The 20,744-nt window shown below is 39.9% G+C and overlaps 3 protein-coding genes across 8 annotated transcripts in view; 2 read left to right on the top strand and 1 right to left on the bottom strand.

Moving 5' to 3' along the window:
* The window catches only part of TMC3 (transmembrane channel like 3), a 31,316-nt gene extending 18,867 nt beyond the window's left edge, over positions 1–12,449 (top strand). For 5 of the 6 annotated variants that reach the window (XM_071814046.1, XM_071814048.1, XM_071814045.1 and 2 more), the window contains 14 exons: positions 702–849; positions 1,755–2,084; positions 2,382–2,491; positions 2,649–2,727; positions 3,205–3,444; positions 5,030–5,158; positions 5,784–5,851; positions 6,097–6,225; positions 7,040–7,150; positions 7,569–7,694; positions 9,012–9,090; positions 9,276–9,318; positions 10,317–10,614; positions 11,280–12,449. In XM_071814046.1, coding sequence (XP_071670147.1) covers positions 702–849; positions 1,755–2,084; positions 2,382–2,491; positions 2,649–2,727; positions 3,205–3,444; positions 5,030–5,158; positions 5,784–5,851; positions 6,097–6,225; positions 7,040–7,150; positions 7,569–7,694; positions 9,012–9,090; positions 9,276–9,318; positions 10,317–10,614; positions 11,280–12,120 — 2,731 coding nt within the window. In that variant the 3' untranslated portion in view covers positions 12,121–12,449. The remainder of the gene's footprint in view (positions 1–701; positions 850–1,754; positions 2,085–2,381; positions 2,492–2,648; positions 2,728–3,204; positions 3,445–5,029; positions 5,159–5,783; positions 5,852–6,096; positions 6,226–7,039; positions 7,151–7,568; positions 7,695–9,011; positions 9,091–9,275; positions 9,319–10,316; positions 10,615–11,279) is intronic. The other variant, XM_065847403.2, reaches the window with a different exon arrangement.
* A 406-nt stretch (positions 12,450–12,855) lies between these two features.
* On the top strand, positions 12,856–17,870 carry STARD5 (StAR related lipid transfer domain containing 5). The gene is made up of 6 exons (XM_065847875.2): positions 12,856–13,293; positions 13,369–13,418; positions 13,553–13,685; positions 15,065–15,182; positions 15,735–15,828; positions 16,390–17,870. Exons 1-6 carry the CDS (start codon positions 12,871–12,873, stop codon positions 16,535–16,537), a joined length of 966 nt encoding a protein of 321 aa, XP_065703947.2. The 5' UTR covers positions 12,856–12,870; the 3' UTR covers positions 16,538–17,870.
* A 2,008-nt stretch (positions 17,871–19,878) lies between these two features.
* The window catches only part of IL16 (interleukin 16), a 30,280-nt gene continuing 29,414 nt past the window's right edge, over positions 19,879–20,744 (bottom strand). The window contains exon 20 of the mRNA XM_071814050.1: positions 19,879–20,505. Coding sequence (XP_071670151.1) covers positions 20,312–20,505 — 194 coding nt within the window. The 3' untranslated portion in view covers positions 19,879–20,311. The remainder of the gene's footprint in view (positions 20,506–20,744) is intronic.

Genomic DNA, 20,744 nt, shown 5'->3' with positions numbered 1-20,744 from the left:
GGTTCTGAAGATGATTAGCTCTTCCTCTGACTTAGCTCACTGACTCTTAGCTTATCTTCTTACCGTTCCCCTTTTAACAATGTCCTTTTGGATGCCCTTTCTCTCATAAGCTATTAATCTTAATTTCATTTCTTACACTTTGTCATATTCTGCCATCTTGCCTATCTGAGATGAGCAAGCAGGGTTTTTTTCTGTTTCCCAAGGTCTGTAAAATGGCACTGAGTTTCTAGTTGACAATGATGTTCATTCTGAGGGTGAAAGCAATACAGAAAGCAAACAGATCTTGTGCATGATAACTAGTTTTGCCAAACTAGATTGTAATCACAGTAATAGTGATCTTAGTGATAGTATCCTCCATCTGGATCCTACCCAGAGGTTGTAAAACTGGCAAATGTTTAAGTCCACAGTTCTAGTGAGATTTATTTGCTTTATTTTTCAGCTATAAATAGTGTAAATATCAAAATGCCCTTCTGCAGTTAGTCACTTCTGCAACAGAGCAAAAGTGAAGTTCATGCTCTGAACCTCACCCAGTTTTACTTTTCCTTCATAAAGTTACCAACAATGACCAGAATTGCTGCAAACATTTGGTAATTCCAAAGATGTAGACAGCTGAAAACTATGAAGCAAACCAGTGACTTCCTTCATATTGATCTTCACACATTAACTACAATTGAATATTTGTTTGGGTTTTTTTTTTACAGAATGGCAAAGAACTCAAGAATGAGTTTAGCAAGTGCCTCTGATGAAAATTACACTTTCTGTTGGAGACTGTTCTGCGCTTGGGACTATTTAATAGGAAACCCCGAGGCTGCAGAGAGCAAAGCTGCTGCCATAGTTAATAGCATTAGGGTGAGAAACTGACCTTCAAATTATTTACAGTTGATTTGTAAATTGTAGATATATATATCTTTCTCCTCATTTCTTTGCATTTCTTGTTGTTTTCTAGTATTCATTTACAAATTTGTTTGCCTAGGGGAGGGCTGGGATTGCAGTGACATCATACTTGCTGGCACTGTCATTCTGTCCCAGCGAGGCCATTGTGTTCTTGAAGAGTTTCATTTAATGGCACTGTATGTGGGACAAGAAATTAGACAACTAGAAACAAATTTCCGTCTGATGCAATTTCATTGAGTAACAGAATCAAATTCATGTTAACAATGTGAAAATGCTCATTTATTTCATCTCTTCATAACAAATGGTCCAGGGACATCTTACAGGTCTCTCAGTATTAGAAAATTGCTTTAAATACAGATGTTTTCCATTTAGAATTTAAGAACAGATGTTGTTTTCATCAAAAGTAATTTATTTCCCAAATTTGGTCTATTCTCATTAAGTCATTGTAGCAAATTTCTTCAAATTGTGTCAAGAATAAATTAATAAGCTATAATATTTAGTTATTTCAGTGATGGAGGATAACACCTGGCAGTTCTGTATTGTGTTACTGACACATGGATTCTATAGGCACATTCTGCAAAAATATCTGGAAGCGTAAACCTCTGGTTGTAGCCTGTTGAACGTGAATGAACGAAAGCACACAAGAATTTGATTACTATGTATTTGTTTCTCAGAAATTTCCTTTGCTACGTAAGCTCACTTATTGCTCTAAAAAGGTATGCAGGACAAAGAGGTATTTATCCAGTTACACTTTCAGATTGCAAACTTTTTTTATTAATATACTTCATATTTTTTGTGAAAGATATGTGCATTATTTTTGCTGAACACTATTAAAATGTTAATGCTGTGTTTCTTTCAAGGAAGCTATATTGGAAGAGCAGGAAAAGAAGAAAAGCAAAAACTTGTATGTATATAAGACCAGAGATGCTTTTCAAAGCACTGTTTCAATGCAGATAGCAATGCTAATCTGCTTTGCTCATACTTCTAAAAACAATATTAGAAAAGACCCCTGGTGTCATAAGACAACCTTTTTCTTTTCTAGGGCAGTGACTATAAGCTTAAGAATTATTGCAAACATCCTTGTGCTTCTTTCACTTGCGGGTAGTATTTACATCATATACTTCGTTGTGGATCGATCCCAAAGGTTAGAGCGCACCAAAAAGGAACTGACTCTGTGGGAAAAAAATGAGGTACGCTGTCTTTCTGCTGGTTTAGTATTTCCTCCATTTTAAGTTTTTATCTTAATTAATAAAGTAATAACTTTAAAGCTACAATGTCTGGAGTAAAGATTCCTGAGTGGTATTCCAGACCTATAATTTTGGATCACAACTATTTTTATTACCAATGTCAATAATAACTTTTCAAAGCATCTCCTGCAAGAAAAGCAGACGCGAATGCATGTACATCAGCAATATTTCAGTCAGTACTCAAGGTTCCACAGATCTACACGAAAAGCTACAAAAATGACGCGTCTTTCTGTTTTTCAGGTAAGTGTAGTTGTGTCACTGATCACAATGATCGCACCGTCTGCTTTTGAACTTGTGGCAGCTCTGGAGATGTATCACCCAAGGACGACTCTTCGCTTCCAGCTTGCCAGGTATGGGCATTGATCAGTGTAGAAAACATGTGGGGAGAAAGGGAGGAAGAGAAGTGTGTTCTGGTCATATGTTTTAGTCCAGCCAAGCCAGAGAATGAATGAGAAGTTGATGGGATGACAATGCCAATAACCCATATCTTATTCTTGGTGTTTTTAGGGTTCTTGTCCTATACCTTGGAAACCTCTACAGTTTAATCATTGCTCTCCTGGATAAAGTGGACAGTATGAGTGTCACTGTAAGTTTAACTTGTTTTCTGATGTGTAAAGCTAGTAGACTTTATAGAGAGTTTTGTTTATTGTGATACATGTGAAGTCAGATGAAAAAATGTTTGAAATTGATGAAAACGTATTACAGTTTGATAGGATCCTGAAGTTCAGTTCGTAGTGTTCGTTCACAACTACTTGCAGGTTTTTGGGATAATTGGATCTATTTGTTGAATAAATTTCTGTGCATTGCTTAATAACTAAAAAAAAAAAAAGAAAGCAGCAAGTCATCATTTTGTGCCAAGTATTTCCAGCTACCTAAATTAGGCTATCAGTACTGTCCTTACAGGTTTCATTTATATTTGTACATTGACAGCTACTTAACAGCCATCTAATTGCTGCTTGAAAACACATGAAGAAACGCCTGCATGTGTGTATGTTTATTAGGGACAGGCATCTGCATTTATGTACAGTTGAAAAAGTAGCTTTTGGCATATATATTATTTCAGGACTCTGACGTTAACAACAATGCAAGTAATTCAACCAACTTCTTGGCAACTAAAAATTTTTCTAAAGAATACAATTTATCTACAACTATTCCTGATGTACAAATTAAGAGAAACAGTATGGTGACACTGGAAGAGAGTCACGGTCGAGGCTCGGCAGTCTCTGTCTCACTGGTTAACAAAACCATTTCCTCCAACACCCAGAACCCACAGGATCAGTGCTGGGAGACGTATGTTGGTCAAGTACGTAACTGTTTTATTACATCATCAACTTATTCCTAATCCATATTTGACAAAAAATAAAAGTCATGTTGTACTGTGTTCAATTTTAGAGCTTTTCTTTGTATCGATTCCAGAATTTAGCTAAGGATTGTGTAGAAAGGGTAAAGACCATGCAAAGTCATATGGCCACAGATACAAGCTTTGGTTTTTTGTTCAGTATCTACAACGTGTTCAGTGTTGCACAAACATTCTTTTGCCAGGCTTTGGCCTCTGTCTTCAACTCTGCACAAGTAGATCTCTGCAGATGTGTGATACAGATCCTATTTTAAGAGGATACATCCTATTAAACTCATACAAAGAAACACGACCATAAAAATGCATAAGCAGTAACGAGCACCCTGTGCAGATTTGGTTTGCAGCCTGGATAGATGGAGATGCAGACCTGAGCCAAATGTGAGATTGTGCTCTTGGTCATTTGTACAATACCTCTGAAATCCCTGTTCATTCTGCTTTACTAAATCACTGGAGAATCCAATGTTTTTCACTTCCTTAGAGAGAAAGAGGACAGCAACAAAAGGTTCCAAAATCCTGTCAGTTCATAAGAATGGAGCCAGCTGGGTGGCAGCACCACGTACGCCTGTTCCCACAGTTAGGTTGCAGAAAATCTGTAGACTTAACATGACACCTGTTGCCTTCCTACATGTGAAGCTTTTGTTATTTGAGGCCTTTACTTTGAGTGACTAGCAGAGGCAGCAACGCGTACAAAGAGAAATTTTAACACAAAATTCAAAAGTTGCTATTTAATGCAAATGTATTTTGGTCTCTGTCAGTGTTGCACTTCTGTCCAGGCCACTAGATTAAGAATGATGCCCATGGGTTTATGCCTTGCTCTCAGCTCCTTGTTCCAGAGGAAGCAATATTAAAGGCCTTGTTTGATGGTCTGGAGCAAAAGATGACTCCTAGGCTTATCAGCCTGACTCCTGTACTCGTTTGTAACCCTCCTATTGCATCGGCAAATTTTTAGAATCAGTGTTCAGGGGTTATTTTGATTGTTTGGTTTTTCTTCCAGAACAGGCTAGAGAATTTAATCTTTTCTATTTAATCGCACATTTTTTAAAGCCCAATTAAATACAGGAGAACTCCATTCATTTCTAAGCACTAAAGAGGTTTCTTTTATGGTGTGATGATCCTACTCCCATTGGGTTTTGGTTTTGCATGAATAATAAGCATTTCTCACTATGAAGCACTTAGCAAGTATGTTTACAACAGTCAATATGATAAAGGATTGGGTACAATAGTAAAACCAATCCATTTTCATTTATCTAGATAAATTTTCAGAACAGTCATTAAAAGAAAGCTTGAAGCCATCATGACCAGAGTTTTATTGCTGCAAACAACAGAAGGCACAATGGAAGCTTGATTATATTTGTTCTCTGTGCTAGAACAAAGACAATAAGGGAAAAGTCAAACAGGAAAAGAGAATAATTTATATATTCAAGTCCTATTTTATGAGGATACTAAGCTTGAGCCAAAATACAGGTGCAAATGCAAAAGAGCCATACGCAGTCCAGAACAACTCAGTATGTGTGAACAATATGTATTTCAGGAGATGCTAAAGCTTTCAATTATCGACATGATTTTCACAGTCGCGAGCATCCTGCTGATTGATTTTTTTCGTGGACTGTGTGTCCGATATTTAAGTGATTGCTGGTGCTGGGATCTAGAAAGCAAGTTTGTAAGTACAGACTTTATTTTATCAAACTAAAATCCTAAAGACAGGTAGGCTCCCTTCCTAAGTACTGAATATCCTTAAAGCCTTTCAACAGAGAAATAATTTCTTGGTAGCATGCATGTATAAATGCACAGCTCAGACTGAGTTTAAATTGCTGTAACTGGATAGTTTTCTCAAACCTCCTCCCGTGGCCGTGGTGCAAAACTCTTTGTCTTTCCCAAAATGAGATCATGGAGCAGTCCCAGAGTGAAAGATGAGACAGAGGGCATGGAATTACTCCCCATATTTCATCTTTTCTGGAGGTGTGTAACTTCTCCATAATGTAGATAGTGGTCCAAGAAACAGTAAACAAAAAGCATAAAGCTCTATAAGAAAATTACAGGGAGTAATATTTGGTTAGCAAGGAGCTGTTGGCATGAAAGGCTGAGGACTGTTCTTTGTCCTTAACTAAAGACATGAAGTAAACTAGAGAGAAATTAGTTTATTTAATCCCCTGCTGCAGAGTAGATTTTACTGTGTTCCCACTCTGTGCTGTCTGCAAACTGATTGAAATGCTTCTAATAAATTATATGGGGAAAAAAATAAATAAATAAGACAAGTTATTCATCCTATGCTGTGTTTCTTGTAGCCAGAATATGGAGAATTCAAAATTGCAGAGAATGTCTTGCATTTGGTCTACAACCAAGGAATGATCTGGTATGTGGTCCCTAAGTGATTTTTCTTGTCCCTTTGTTGATTGATTACCAAATTAATCTGATGATTTCCAGTGAAACCTATTCAAGTAAGGTATTGGTAATGCAAGCTTTTATGCTTTATTATCATGAGATTGTCTGTTGATAGTGAGCTGTTGTTTATCTGATTTGTTTGGTTGGTTTTCATATGTTCTGCTATTAAAATTGCTTCTGGCAACACTGAGCACTGACATGATATTATTTTTCCAGGATGGGAGCTTTTTTCTCACCTTGCTTGCCAGCATTTAATGTTCTCAAGTTGATTGGACTCATGTACCTGAGGAGCTGGGCAGTGTTAACATGTAATGTCCCACATCAGCAGGTTTTCAGAGCATCTCGGTTAGTTAAAATAAGAACAGAAGATAAAAAACAAATCAAATGCAGACAATGGAAATGTCTTTTGTGCATAGGAACAAAATTACAGGATATTCTAGCTCTTAAAATTGATGATCAAATTTGACAGTAATACTGATACCAAAGGTCTGTGGAAAAAACATAGTTACTGAAAAACAGAAGGGTTTGTAAAGCGAGGTAGTTAAAGGTATGCAAGAACTGGAAAATGTCAGGCAATGTTACTATGGCCTAACATAAATGCTTTATTCCCATACAGATCTGATTGAACACAATAACCTGCATGTCTTAACTGTTGCAAGTCCTATTTCTTGATGTTTGTTTCTTTGAAAGCTATGAAGTATCCGATTTTTCCTGTTGTGTTGCACAACAGATGTCCCCGTATTTCTTCTATCACAGTTCATATCTTAATTGTTTACTCAAAATCATTTAGAACACCTTTGATTCCTAAGAATCAGTTGTTTCTAACATGTTTTGAAGATGAATCAACTTCTGCCACTGTTCTTTTTCTCCCCAACACCACCAGGCAGGAAGATCAGGTTTGATATTACAGAAGGGTGCTATGAACCACTCTCTGCCTGCAGCGGTGGGAGCTGGAAAGCAGCGCAAATAGGATTTTGATCATTAAGAAGCTGTTCAAACTGGCTCTGTTCAGACTTTCTAATCATAGCAGCATGATTTGGATCTTTCAGAAATGTAGATCTTGAACTTGTTAGGTAGATACAGACTTACACCTTTTTATGTTGCCTCTGTTTTTCTCTCTGATGAGTATAATCTGAAACATGTTTACACCTTCTTGCAGATCCAATAATTTCTACTTGGCCATGTTGCTGTTCATGTTGTTCTTATGCATGTTACCAACAATTTTTGCTATTGCCCGATATAAACCGTCTTCAAGCTGTGGTCCCTTCAGGTGAGTTATAATGGACTAATGAAAATTGCAAAGATAAAAGAATAAATTGATCAGGTTCAATGATACTAAAATTATCAATTTAAAAAAAAAAAAAAAGTTGATAGGACAGGTTTTATTCTGCTGCCAGTGTTTTCCAGCTTAAGATTTAAATAGGTGAATATGTCAACATTCTGAATGAGGCTCAACATTTTGCTTAATGCACATGTTTCGGTTATTTTATATTTATAAGTTTGGGATGAAACTCTTTGTTTATTCAGTGCAACAGTGCTTAACAAACTGATGTACCTAGGATCTCTTACAACTTCATTTTACGTAATTGTGGGGACGAAGGGGAACAGGGAGGGAGGTGGGTAGCTTTTTTGGGGGGGTGGTTTTGTTTTCTTTTAATAATTTCTCTTTTTTTTTTTCTGTCTTGTAGTGGACAAGAAAAAATATATGATATCGTTTCTGAAACAATTCAACATGATTTTCCTGCATGGTTCAACACAGTGATTACTTACATCAGCAGTCCTGTGGTTGTCCTCCCTGCACTACTGCTTTTATTGTAAGTACTGTGGTTTTCACAGGCAGTTTAAATTGATTGTAGCAATAGTGGCCTTATCCCTGGAGACTCAAATGCTGATACTGAGAAACAAATGCTGTGTTATTGTAATTAGCACATCTGAAAAAAATACATGGTAATATGGATCAGACAGGACTGAGAGTATGTTAGAGAGACTAACACCACATTTTCAAAAGACATTTCTTATTCTGGGATAGTGTTAGAGCGAGTTCACTATATGGTGTCAAGGCTTGCAGAGCTGCTGGTTCCAGGAACTTTTAAGATCCTTCTTCCCTCTCAAGACCTCCTCAGAAATTAATTTTCCATTTCCTCACGGTCATTAGTTCAGTTTGACTGTGAACAGGGCTCGGTCTGTCATTTAAAGAAGCTACTGAGTCATCTTGATTTCTGACAAGATAAATCAATTACGAAGGTCTGCTCTTAAGTGTTAATGTAATAGAACTTGCTGCAGACTGTCCAGTGAAAGTCCTTTCTTACTGTAGTGTCCAAATAATTGTTCACAGCTGGGAATTAATATTTACTTTGACCTGTTTGAAACTCACTTTGTTTCTATGAAGCATCATTTGTCTTGCAGGTATTTTTGTGTGATTCTTTTTCCCTGTAAACTACAGATGAACACAGTTCATCCCACCAGTGGGCTTTTAGACGAACCAAAAGCACCAAAGCAATACTTCTTATTTGTAACTTTTTGCTCTAAGGTCCCAGCCATATAAATATTGAACATATTTACAAATTTAAGTAGATCTCTTGACTCCTTCAACCCAATGGCTAAGCATATATGTAAATATTTGTGGTACAGAGTCTACCTATTACATAAGACTTTACCTCATCTGAAAGGCAGTGTAATCCATGTTGTCATGCCAGCTCTGACCTCAGTTGTGCCAGTGTAAACAAGGTGTTATTCCAGTCAGTCAACAAAGTGTGCAAACTCAGTTGTAATTCTGGTATCTCTGTTCCATAACTTTGGCCTCGTAAAAAAAAAAAGATGAGAAAATATTTATCAAAATTTTTATTTTCAGCAACAACAACAACAACAAGCTAGAAATGCACTCAGGGTTACATGCATAATGAAAAGACCTGCAAAATACACAGGCACAATTAGAATTGTTGTTAAATCTGTTTTCAGTCTCGTTTCTTTCTTTCATGTATGTTTACTTGAAAGAAGGCTGTGATCCATTATCACGGTGTAAAGGAAATGCTACACTGAACTTGTACATCATTTTGATGACCTATAAACCCCCAAAGAGAACACTCTCAAGACTGTTTGAAGTGACTCGTAATCACCTCTTTCACTTCTAGCATGCTAATCTATTACCTACAAAGTATTGCAAGATCATTAAAATTCACCAACAATCAACTGAGGATGAAGATCCAAACGGTAAGTACAGCACAAAGCACTTTTACATGCAATTCGGTGGGTCTTCAGTAAAGCACTAGCCTAGTTATTAATAAATCTATAAAGTCACTTTCAGTGTTTCACAATGTAAAACCAATCCACAGCAGTCGATTTACTTTCTAATCCATACTTATTTACTGCTTCTCATTGTTCCGAATGTATTTTAGGAAAGAACTGAAGATAAGAAAAAGGTGGTTCAGATGGCAGTAGGTAAGTTGGTGAGCTTTAGAAATTCCACTGTCGAGGCAGTGTTTGGGTGCAAACCCGTTTTGATTTCTCATACACACAGAGAAATTCAACTACATTTTAAAAACTGTACTTGCTGTAGAGTCCTCCTTTTAGATTAGATGGGTTTTGAGCTTGGCTTGACCTAATCTTGGTGTCACTGATAGGGTGTGTAGTTTATACCTGAAGTCTGCTGGGATCTTTGGACTGCGTATTTTTCTGCTTTTACCACCAACAGGGCAGAACCTGGGAGGCATCTCTGATTACCCAAATCCTGACAGACCTTGCGTAAAATGTAGAGGCTGGGAATCCAAAGAGGAAGAAGATAATGGCCCCTATTGTTTGACCTGAGCAGGCTGAATATTTCATCAGCAATGAAAATATTTCAGACTTAATTGTCTACTGCGTCTAAGGGAATTTGAACCTGCACCTTTCACTTCTCAGATTTTAGCGATGAGAAACCCCAAAAAGGATGCCATCCTTCTGGTACCTCCCAGTGAAAGGAACAAGTAAAAATTTGTGAAGTCAAAGAGAAGCCATGAGTCGGTAGCTTTGTGGCCAGGTCTTAATGCTACTGCGACCACTTTATAGCTCTCCAGTGGACACTTAAATGGTGAAATACCTGATGTATAACAATATAGTGATCAGGAGTAACTAGTAAGGGCAGAGGGGTATGGGTCCTAGTTGGTTTTCTTTTGTTACAAAATGGAATCCAACTTTTGGCTGTGACCAGCGCAGTCACTGGAGCCAGTTTGCTGAATTTGACCATCTTCATATTGGAAGTTGTGTCCATTGTGAACTAAAATGAGGCATGAAAGGAGTCATTGGCTTGTTGCCTGTTTTGGAATCCTACAGTGTAATATCCAATGTTTTCTCTTTTTTCCTCAATATTATGTCTGCCATACACCCTAGAGCGCTGATGCACCCCTTTTTCACCGTGTCTCCCTATGTGGACGGTTCTTGTAATAATTTCTGTTTTCTAGCCAGAATCCAAAATCTGGATGGGAATGACAAGAGACCTGAGCAAGAAACTGATATTATCAGCCAGGAGTCTTCTGTTCGGTCATCAACTCCCCGAAAGAATGGCAGTGTCTTGAATTTTGAATCTCCTGTGAGCAAAGGCACCAGAATACAAACCATTTCCCAGTCTGTGCCCCAAACTGTGCCTTCAACTGATGTTGCAAGACCTGTCAACGCAACTCCCACAACTTCAAGCTCTTTAACACCAGCTCCCTCAGTATCAAGTGTACAGAAACAGAGGAACAACCACGTCACAAACAGGTAAGACTGCTTTGGTTTTGAACCGGTATTTCTTCCAGCAGCTCCATGACATACCTGTGTTTATTTACAAAATAGCAGTGTGTTCAGACCGCCTGGAGTAGTAAAAGAGCTGAGGAATTTTTAAAAGCAGATTCATTCTTGAGTACTATTCAGAGTAGTTGATGGAGATTGCACACACCTCAAGCAAAGATAAATACTCTTTCCCCTCAGGCATATAACTGGAAGAGTTTGTGCAGGATACTGTTTCCATGAACAAGATAAACCCAGAAGAGTGGAGGAACTCTGTGCAGAATGTCTGTGCAGGTCTAGTTGTAGGACAACCAGATTTGGAGATTTGCAGGCTATTGCTTTAAGCTACCTGTTGGGTTTTATTCCAAGTGATCTAAGAACAGTTCTCAGAATATTAAGAAAACAGCACAGGAACATAACTTGAGAGGTCAATTGTCTTCTGCATTTTCGCAGGGAAAAGCAAATATATGTCCTAATTTCTAGGGTATGTTTCTCAAACTGGTTCTAAAAATTTGGAACAATGGAGATTCTGTAAGCTCCACCCATTTTAAAAATCTAGTGTTTTACTTCCAGAGCAATAATTTTTGATACATTTTAATTACATTTGATAGATAAGTCTGTATCTCAATAGTTTGTTCATTTTTTTCTTCCTAAAGGTACCCAAGTGTTGTGCATGGGAGTGCAAGCGAGCTCTGTAAAACCAAGCCCTACACACCAGTGACTTTCAAGAAGCACACTGAAGATGTTCATTCTGAGCCTCTCTTTAGAAAGGGCATTCGGCAGGTAAATCCGGATGCTCTTGGGGCAGGGGCTCCTGTTTTTGTGGGACGTAGACCATGCGCTACCAGATATTTTGTTGTTAATGAAAATGAGTCCCACAAAAAGTCACTCCGTTCTACCTCCCGACTCCAAAGGCACTTCAGAAAAGATGAATCGGGAGACATTATTGAGTTGTATCCACGCAATGTCAGAAGATATGTGGTTCGAACACCGCACCAGATGTATTCCCCTCATCCCAGTGAAGATGAAGAGGATGAAGAGGAACTTGGGAGAGAATTCATGAGCAGATCCCATCGCCCTCGCTCACTGTCTGATCTTCGCCCAGCACCACGATTTTACATTGGGGAATGTGCTGATGGCCACATTCTTATGAGCAAAGATCTAGCCAGAGTGCATTACAAATCCTGGGATGATGGTTTTGAGCTGGATCTGGACAGGCCTCCATATGCTTACAAAAAAGTGCACCTGAACTATTCCGAGCCACGTGTGAAACCAAAATCGAAGCAAAAGCTGGAGCAATCTCTAACAGAATCTGATTCCATTTCCATTGAATCCAGCAGTGATCCGCAGAACAGCAGCAACGACCAGTATATTCAGGTCATTCATAGCAAGGAAAAGTATCCAAAACCTGGGACAAAACTCACCAAAAATAAATCAAAAAACAGTGTGGATCTTAATAGGTCTGAGCCTAATGAACTGGTATGTTCAAATGTCTGAGAAAGTGCCCCAACATCTTTGTGTTTCGAACAGGTATACATGCATTTGTTGTACTTGCTGTTCGAGGTCTATCAGAATAACTACAGCATAGTCTTTGCAGCAACAGTGTACGCAGCCCCTTGCGGTGGGAAAAGCATAGAGTAGCCTTGTGGCTTACTGTTAACTGTACCTTGCTTTGCTATCACAACAGATACGTTGAATAATTTGGAAGAGAAAATTATTGCAATATTCTTACTTACTGTTATGCTGTTAAAAACCAAAAACTCCACATAGTGGAAAATCAAAAGCTATGTACTTGGGGCACTTTAATTAAACCAATACAAAAATATGTTAAATGAGCCTCTCTTTGACATGGTCACAGCTGAAGATGTTTCCACTGAATAAGTTCAGCAGGTAATCAGTTTCCTACAAATAGAGTTGCTATTTACAGTGTGATTGATGACAACATGCCTAGTTTGAACATGGTAGAGCTAGAACAAATCAGCAATGAGTTAATTACAGAGAATAGTGAGTTTCTTCAGGGTGTACTGCATGGGCAATGGAGTTATTTGACTGTAGCAATGCATGCCAGCTTTTTGTGTGAAATAATGGATCTTCTATTAATTTGCTGGTGAGACTCCTCAGCACAGCTTCACTGCGGAAATCTTTCTTTCCATGGCCTCTAAAACAACTTGATTCATTACTCCTAATTTAATTTTAATTTAATTTTATCTTGCTTTTCACACATCTGCAATTTTACACGTTCTTTAGATGCTGAAGATCGTTTTATTTTTCATGTCATTTGGATTACACCGGGATAAAAGAACTGTTGGCTTTAGCCAGAACCGAGCTGTCCCGTTTCCTCGCAGCCCCCAGTTGCCCGGCGGCTCTTTTCCGAAGCGGGGGCTGCCCGGGAGAGCCAGACCACGCACCCGCGGCTCCGGGCTGCCGGGGTTGGCCGCCCCCAGCCCCGCCACCCTCTCCCGCCGCCGCGGTTCCCGGGCCGGGCCGGCTGGAGCCGCAGCCCCTCGGGTGAGGAGGCGGTGCCGCCGTCGTCTCACGGGGGCGGTGCGAGCCGGCGGTCTCATAGCCGCCAGCCCGGCCATGGACTACGCGGGGCTCGCCGAGGCGGCGGTCGACAAGATGTGGCGATACCGGCGGGACCCCGACGGCTGGCGGGGCAGCCGGAGCACGGTGAGGGAGCGGGGGCTGCTGGTTCGGGGTGGGGGGTTGGCCCGGTCCGGCGGCTGAAAGCTTCCCGTCCCGCAGAGCGAGGTTTCGATTTCTTGGAGACCCTCCGAGGAGTTCGCTGGCAACTTGTGAGTACTCCCGGCGCCCCGCCTGTGCTGCCCCAGATGCCGGGGTGAGGGATCGGCCCCCGCCGTCCTGCCGCGGGGTGCCGGGCCCAGGCGGGGCGGAGCAGCTGGTTTGGTTTCCTATCGTCCCGCTGCAGGTACCGGGCCGAGGGGATCCTGTCCGCCAGCACCCAGCGCGTCTGGGACTGCATCAAGCCGGAGGTCGGCGGGCTCAGGACCAAGTGGGACAAAACCGTGAAGGATTTTGAGGTTATCGAAGCCGTCAACGATGTAAGTTCCTTTAAAAACTGCTCCGGTGTGATTTATGCATCATTGTGTTCGGAAATACTGGGCTCTGCACTGACTTCCTGGTTGTAGTGCCTCATGAAATGGCTTATATGCTATGTGGAGGGTATTGAGTAATAATAATACAGAGATCTCAAGAAGTTGTATAGCCTCTGTCTGGATCAGTCTGACAGTGCTGGGATCGAGCATCTTTTTTTTCTTTTCCGTAAATTGTATATATTCTCTTATCAGTGGTTTATCTCTCTGTAAGAACTACTAATACATTCTTGGCTAAATACTGCATACTTAAAATATGCAAATGCATAACATTAAAGATTCCTGTACTATGTTGTTGCTAATACCACGAATCAAGCTAAGCATGATTATTTTTAATAATCTATTTGTGAGAGAAGAGGAGGTTTAGAGAATACATTGAGCTGGGTAGTGAAGCGTTCAGCTCATCAGGTGTTACTTCAGGCCCCGAATTTCACCATGGCAGCACACGATGCTCCTGTTGCACTCTGCCTTTAACAGACTGACCCTGAGACCCAGCACTTCGTCTCAGTGTCTCTATCATCAAAATGATGCATTGGTGCATTGCATGTGAAAAGGGCTATGTATGAGCAGTAGTTGCTGCTGCTGTGGTTATACAGTCAAATTTTTGTGTCTGTTTGTTTTTTTGTTCTAAGTGTGTCAGAAACTTAAAAGGGCGTTTGATTTAGATCCCCAAATCTGAAGTGGGTGGAGATGCTCAGGAGTAGCCAGGGTGCAAACACAACCAGTCCCGGGAATGTTTGTTCAAGTCCTGAGAAGATGAATTTGGGGGCAGAACCTTACAGTTATTTAGTATTTATTATAAACTTGAACTTTAGGAATGCTGCAACCTGCCACTTGAAATTCACAGAATTTATCAAACCTGCCAGCACTTAGCAGTGTGGTAGAAACCTCTGGTTAGGAGAAGTGTGTCACCACAGAGCCCCCACAGAAGGGGATGGTAGTGTTAAGCTTCCTGCAGCGTAACAAATCTGGTTATCAAGTTGTGATATGATACAAAGAAGTTACCTTTGTTAGCTTCCTAGCAATGAGATTCATTTTGACTCTTCTATGAGGGTAGATGTGCCAGATTTGCTTTTCAGTATCCCTTGTGGTATCTATCTTCAAATAACCTGTGAGCAACACATTATAATGTTGTTTTTCTCTATTAAACTGTCCTTCATCAACATACTGTGGTGTATTTTGACTGTGCTGGTTTGCATTTTGTTTAACAAAGGGTGAATAGAACTCCTTGATACAATTTATAAGATGTACTTGAAAGTACAGAGATTTTTTTTTCTGCTGTACTTTTGAAAGCATCAACTGATACTGCTCTATTTTGTGATTTCCAGAATGTCTCTATATGCAGAACCACAACCTCTTCAGCTTTGATGGGGGCTATTTCACCAAGAGAATTTGTGGATGTGGTAGCCATAAAGCGGTACGAAGATGGGACGATGCTATCTGCTGGTAAGAATGATTGTGTTCTCAACATGTTCGCGTTATGTTAAGCAATAATCATCAGACACTGGAAATAAATATAAAATTAAAAGGTAATATGCTGGTTAGTAGTTGTTGGTCTTGTTTCAGCTGTCTCATTTTCCCATCCTGTTTAGGAATACCTTGCCAGGAATTTATGTAGTCGCTAGAGTGCAGCTTCTCAGCAGTCAAGCAGCATATACCTCTGTGGCATGGGTTAATTGGAAGTAACTTGAGTGACCTCTGAAGAAAAGCAGTGCTCTCACACAAAATGGGTTTGGTGAAGCCCCCTCAAAGTGTCTCAATGCTTAGCTCAGTAGCAGTTGCTTCTAAATTTAACTTCTTTGATTTCTCTATTCCATGACCAGAGTGGTTCCTTTTAACGGTCTTTTCTGACCACTGGTATGGCACAGCCCCACATTTAAAAGCTTATACTGCCATTCTTCTTAAATGTTTTCTCTTCTCAGCTGGTGCTTTGAGTACCAAGGGCTTTTTTCCATCTCCTATGAAAATGATGTTTTTCTTGAATGCTTTTCATTATAGGCACCAATGTGGAACACCCACTATGTCTTCCTCGGCCAAATATCGTGAGAGGTTTTAATTATGCCTGTGGTTGTTTCTGTATACCTCTACCAGGGTAAGAAGTCATCTTTTTGATGTCATGTGTTCTAAAGCCCTTCTTATCCATTGTGCGGTATGTTTGTGTGTGCATGGCCACATGTGATCTGTAGCCTCTTGGCAATAACATGTTTCTGTCTTCCTTTGAGTGGTAATCATTATGACTTGAGTGCCCTTTTTGTTCTCTTATTTTTGTGCAATGAATTAGTCTCTCTTCATTTCCTAGAGGAAAGTCTTTAATGCTACAGGAACCATCATCACGGTAGGATTCTTGCTGACCTCTTAAGAGATTCACCAGAACATACAAATATGGTCTTAATTTTTGGTAAATGAGGATCTAGTTGTTTGTTACATTGCCGTAATTCACAAACAGAATTGTGTACCTAATTAAGGTTTAGTTTAACTGTAATCTGACTTGTGGGGATAACCACATTTCTTGAAATTTGAAATTTATGTCTCTTTGTTTTTTTTAAAAAGTACCTAGAAATATTTATTATTGGACAATACATATAAGAGTAATTGTAGACTTCTTAATGCTTTTAAACCACTGGCTATAAAATCATTTGCATTGTCTTTGCAGGGAGCCAGACAGGACTCAACTCCTCGGTTTCTTTCAGTCAGATGTTGGTGGCTATCTTCCCCAGTCAGTGGTGGAATCCTTCATTCCAACTACCATAACTGCATTTTACAGCAACCTCACTAAAGCTGTTAAGTCATTAAAAGTGTGACAAGAACAATTGTAGGAAACTGTAGGAAAAAAATGTCAGCTTGAGGGTAGAAATAGGAAGCTGACCTTATGGGACTTTACTGCCAGCAAAGACACTTGTGAAAGGTGGAGGGGGAGCAATGGCTTGAATGAAGTAAATTTTTAAACCAGCATTTCCTACCTGTCCCTATACAAAGCACTGTTTTCTTTTCCAATACAATATCCTTCATTTGCATTAGCAAAATATCAGACTGGAGGCTGGAAAAATCCTGGAGACAGCCCTGGTGGCTGTCTGTGGGGAGAAGATACACAAATGACATTGTTCTGGGCCACGCTCTGCCAGTGTCTGCGAGGAGGAGCATTGCCAAAACCCACTTAGCACTGCAGCATCAGCCGAGCGCAGGTCAGCCCTGTTTCATCTCTGAAGCTCCCCACAGTCTCCTGTGGAATCATGTTCCTTCCCCAAAAGAAGAGGTAGCTCTTGTGTTGCTTCCACTCGTAGAGCTGCTAAGATGCTTCAGTGGGTCCAAGCCAGCAAATGGTAAAAGCCAGAACAAATTGGATTGTGTGGAAGATCCTACTTGTTTTTTCCAGCAGACTTCGGTACTAAAGGTAAATACGCCTTAAGTGCTTTTTTTCCTGAATCAAGGTCTAGCAGTGCAAATCAATTCATATGTCTGTGGGTTGGCAAATAAACATTCTTCCTTTCTTCCCCCTATTCCAAAACCAGTGATTTTCACGTGATGAAACAAACTGCACTGACATATTAGCAACAAATAAAAAGTGTTAAGCACTTTACCTGCCTTTTTAAAAACTGCACTTGACCATTTTTACCTGCATTTTTGAACCTTTTTCACTCTCTTGTGGTGAGAGTTTTAAATGGGTAAATAATCTGTTCTGTACCTTAGTCTTGACTTGACAGACCCTAAGGACATGCTTTTTCTCTAAGACTGGTTTGCCTCATAGCATTATCTTGGGAAATTGGTTCTGATTTTGTATGCGGTGATGTGTCCAGTTTTAGAAAATACTTACGGTGCTGGTTACTGCAGGAATATCAAACATTACTATGGATTACTTATAATTACAAAAGAAAAACTAATTGCTGAATCAGGAATTTAAATGCAGGTTGTGATTTTGATTCTGTAACTTGATTATTTGACAAGGTTAATATGCTCTGCTTTCTGTCCCTGTGTTTTATATTTAGTATAGGGTGTGGACCTGGACACAGTTTCTCACTGTCAATCCCACCCTATGGAATAAATATTTCAAGGAATTGATTTTTAATTTAGTCTCCTTTGTGTATAAAGATTTTAAAATTTGTATGTGTGTGATGAAATAAATATTTTTTTCTGCTACATTTTACTGTTTTTCCTTTGAAATGGTTCCTCATGCACCTGCTTTGCCAGGAAGGAAATAAAAGAGCCACTTGGACCTCCAGGATCTCTCTGAATTCAAGGCAACAAGAGAGGGAAAAGCCTTCACTCCTGTTCACACTCCCTTCTAACCGGGGATAAATGTGTTTTGATGAGAGCACTCACCCTCTCAACTTCTTTGCTCTTGATTTGTTCTTATTTCCAGTTTAGATTACTGCTTTCTGTACTTAAGAAGAGTAACAAATTCACTGAGGAGACATTTGGACCCTGATAATACGGAGACTCATACATATTTGTCTAAACGTACTAAAGTTGTTAGGCATGAAGTTCAATATCTCGATGCTTCTTTGCAAGATTATTATTTGCTTAATTTGCAAAAAGTTCACAGTGCAGAGCTCAGGTCACCACTTGTTATTCCTGCAAGCAAACCTTTTACAGACAATGGAGCCTTTTCTTCTTTATTACTCCGAGCAATAAAGGTGTTAGGTGAGGCTCCTCTCTGGGATAACTTAAGGATCCCTTTTCTAAGTGCTCAACATGTTCTATCCAGAAAGAATTAAGAGTTCATGACGTTCAGCCTTCTGCCCTGCATAACTGCAGATGGAAATATCTTGGCAAAGATCATCGTGTAAGATTTTGGAGGACTCCCCAGTGAGACTCACCGCCTGCCACCCAGTGTGTTTTGATGCAGATGCCAGGAAATGCAGAAGCATGCAAAGACTGAAATACTTTGCAAGTGAAGTAAGAAGACCCCCCCCCCCCGGAAAAAAGCGAGAACAATCCTGTCTTGGTAGTTCTATGTCAGTTCTTAAATTGATGGCATTAAAGAGCTCAGATGAGGACACCTTCAGCAGATGTTAAATACAAGAAATTCTACCAAAGAAAGAGAAATATTCAGACAATTTTAGATAGGTACCAGTTAAATGTACGAAAAGATTCCCGCTCACATTTTTTTCTTATTCTGGTTCCTACCCACTCTGTAGAAATTTGGTTCTGAGGATGGTTTTGTTGATTAGTGGAGAAAACAACTCGACTGGGAAGGGGTTTGGAACTGTGGAGGCAGATGGTCCATCAAGAATATTCTTTCCAGGATTAACACAGAAGTAACTTGTGAGGAAAGGCCAAATAAGTTCTATGCCTGTATCCAGTTAATACCTTCTGCTGTCTGTCCTGCTTCCCTTTCTGTTAATTGCTGTTTCTGTGACATTGTGGTAAGTGCACGGAGAACAGCTTCTGAACTCCTGCAGTTTATGGTTTGGTGAAATTAAGTATTTGAAGAAGGATGCAGCAATTCCAGGCTCTGGGAAGGTGAACGACCGAGGACAATAACCAGTGCAGCCTTCTGACTTTCAGCTGGTGAGTCACTTCCATCCCGATTTTGCATCTGTCCCTTCAGTGAAATAGGTCAGAGAAGATCAAATTGGGTCCACAAGACCATCTTGCCATAGATACACGTGCTGCTGCTGGTAGAAATCCATACATTGCTTAGAGAGCACTGACAAAATGCCAATAGCAGCATCTGAAGCATGGATTTGTCTCCAGGTTATTTAGTGTTTGCAGAATAAATATTTGGATTCAGAACTTTTAATTCCTAAATGCTCTCAGTGGTACTTTTCCTTACACAAATAACAAAAGGACATTTCAAAAAATGCGTGTGGTGAGAAGGTAAGAGTTGGTGTTAAATGGCCTTATTACTCTCCCGCTGCAGTCCTCTGAGACTTTTGGCTAGAGGAAAGTTAGAAAAACCTCTGCTATATTACCTTCAGCATCCTGCCTGCCCCTTGCAATACCATGGGACACTGCTTCCCCCTGCCCTGGTGTTTCCCTGCAGGAGCTGACATGGTTCTGTCAGCTGCTTCTACAAAGTTTCCCTATTCAGGTTCCGACTGTTCTGTGGTTTGAATAGAAAAGCTGGAGTTTTTCAGGGCAGGTTGTCGTTTTGACACACAAAGTTGCATCTACCTTTCTCTGCCCTTTCCACCTGGTCTAAGGCTTTTCCTTCACTGTAGCATTCAGGCTTGTAGACACATTGCTTCCTCCTGGGAAGGTGAGGTATGAAGCAAGGCTTGTACAGTAGGACTGAAAACTTAGCACAGAACGTGCTTCTGATATCTGTTAATGGCTTAAAATAGGAGAACGCTATAGTTGTCAAATATTTTATTACAACCAGTATATTATTAATAGTCATTCTTTTATAATTCTGCACTTTGGAACATCTGTTTCTGAATGTTGAAATAAGAACCATGCACATTTGGTGCACATCTGATTTTATCCCAGACCGCTTGCTCTGTAACTGGCAGTAAGATCATGCATACTTTTCATATGTGCCTGCTGAGTATCTTGCTGTGCTAGCCAAATGGCTGCAATTAATAAAATCTTTATTGTTATTATTTGTAATATTGGCAGTAGTCTAATCCCTCCTCTTACAAAGTTTTAGATGATGTGATGGTAACAGAGCTTGGATTCTTCCTCTTGATGACAGCTGTGATGGGCCCATCAGGTAATGCCTTGATTATATTCCACGCTTCGAAACGAGTGAGTCCTTGCATGACAGTTGTGTGCACTTGTAATAGCTCATCACCAGGCTGAACAGGGCTGCTTTGTTCTAATGCAGTCCCTGGAGAAAGAAAAAGGATTTCCTTTAATTCATTGTGCGGAGGAGTCTTTAACAGATCTTTCACTTCTTAAGGGTCACCAGCATGTTTGGTATAAACCACCTGGGCTCAGCAAACAACAAATTACTGGCAGTGCACAGGGTAATGCTACATTTACAAAAAATACTATTTTCTTTATATAAGCCAACAGTCAGTTATAAACTGCACAAGTTTGCATCAGCCAAGAACCTGCTGTGTATGC

The sequence above is a fragment of the Patagioenas fasciata genome, chromosome 12 (genome assembly GCF_037038585.1).
Source record: "Patagioenas fasciata isolate bPatFas1 chromosome 12, bPatFas1.hap1, whole genome shotgun sequence".
NCBI lineage: Eukaryota > Metazoa > Chordata > Aves > Columbiformes > Columbidae > Patagioenas > Patagioenas fasciata.
This window is presented reverse-complemented; position numbering and strand designations above follow the sequence as displayed.

Excerpts from the sequence above, each read along its gene's own strand:
- STARD5 (XM_065847875.2), top strand. The coding sequence starts at position 12,871 with ATGCTGAAGATCGTTTTATTTTTCATGTCATTTGGATTACACCGGGAT. Across the intron at positions 13,686-15,064 it reads TTATCGAAGCCGTCAACGAT|AATGTCTCTATATGCAGAAC; the intron begins GTAAGTTCCTTT and ends TGTGATTTCCAG. Across the intron at positions 15,183-15,734 it reads TGGGACGATGCTATCTGCTG|GCACCAATGTGGAACACCCA; the intron begins GTAAGAATGATT and ends TTTTCATTATAG.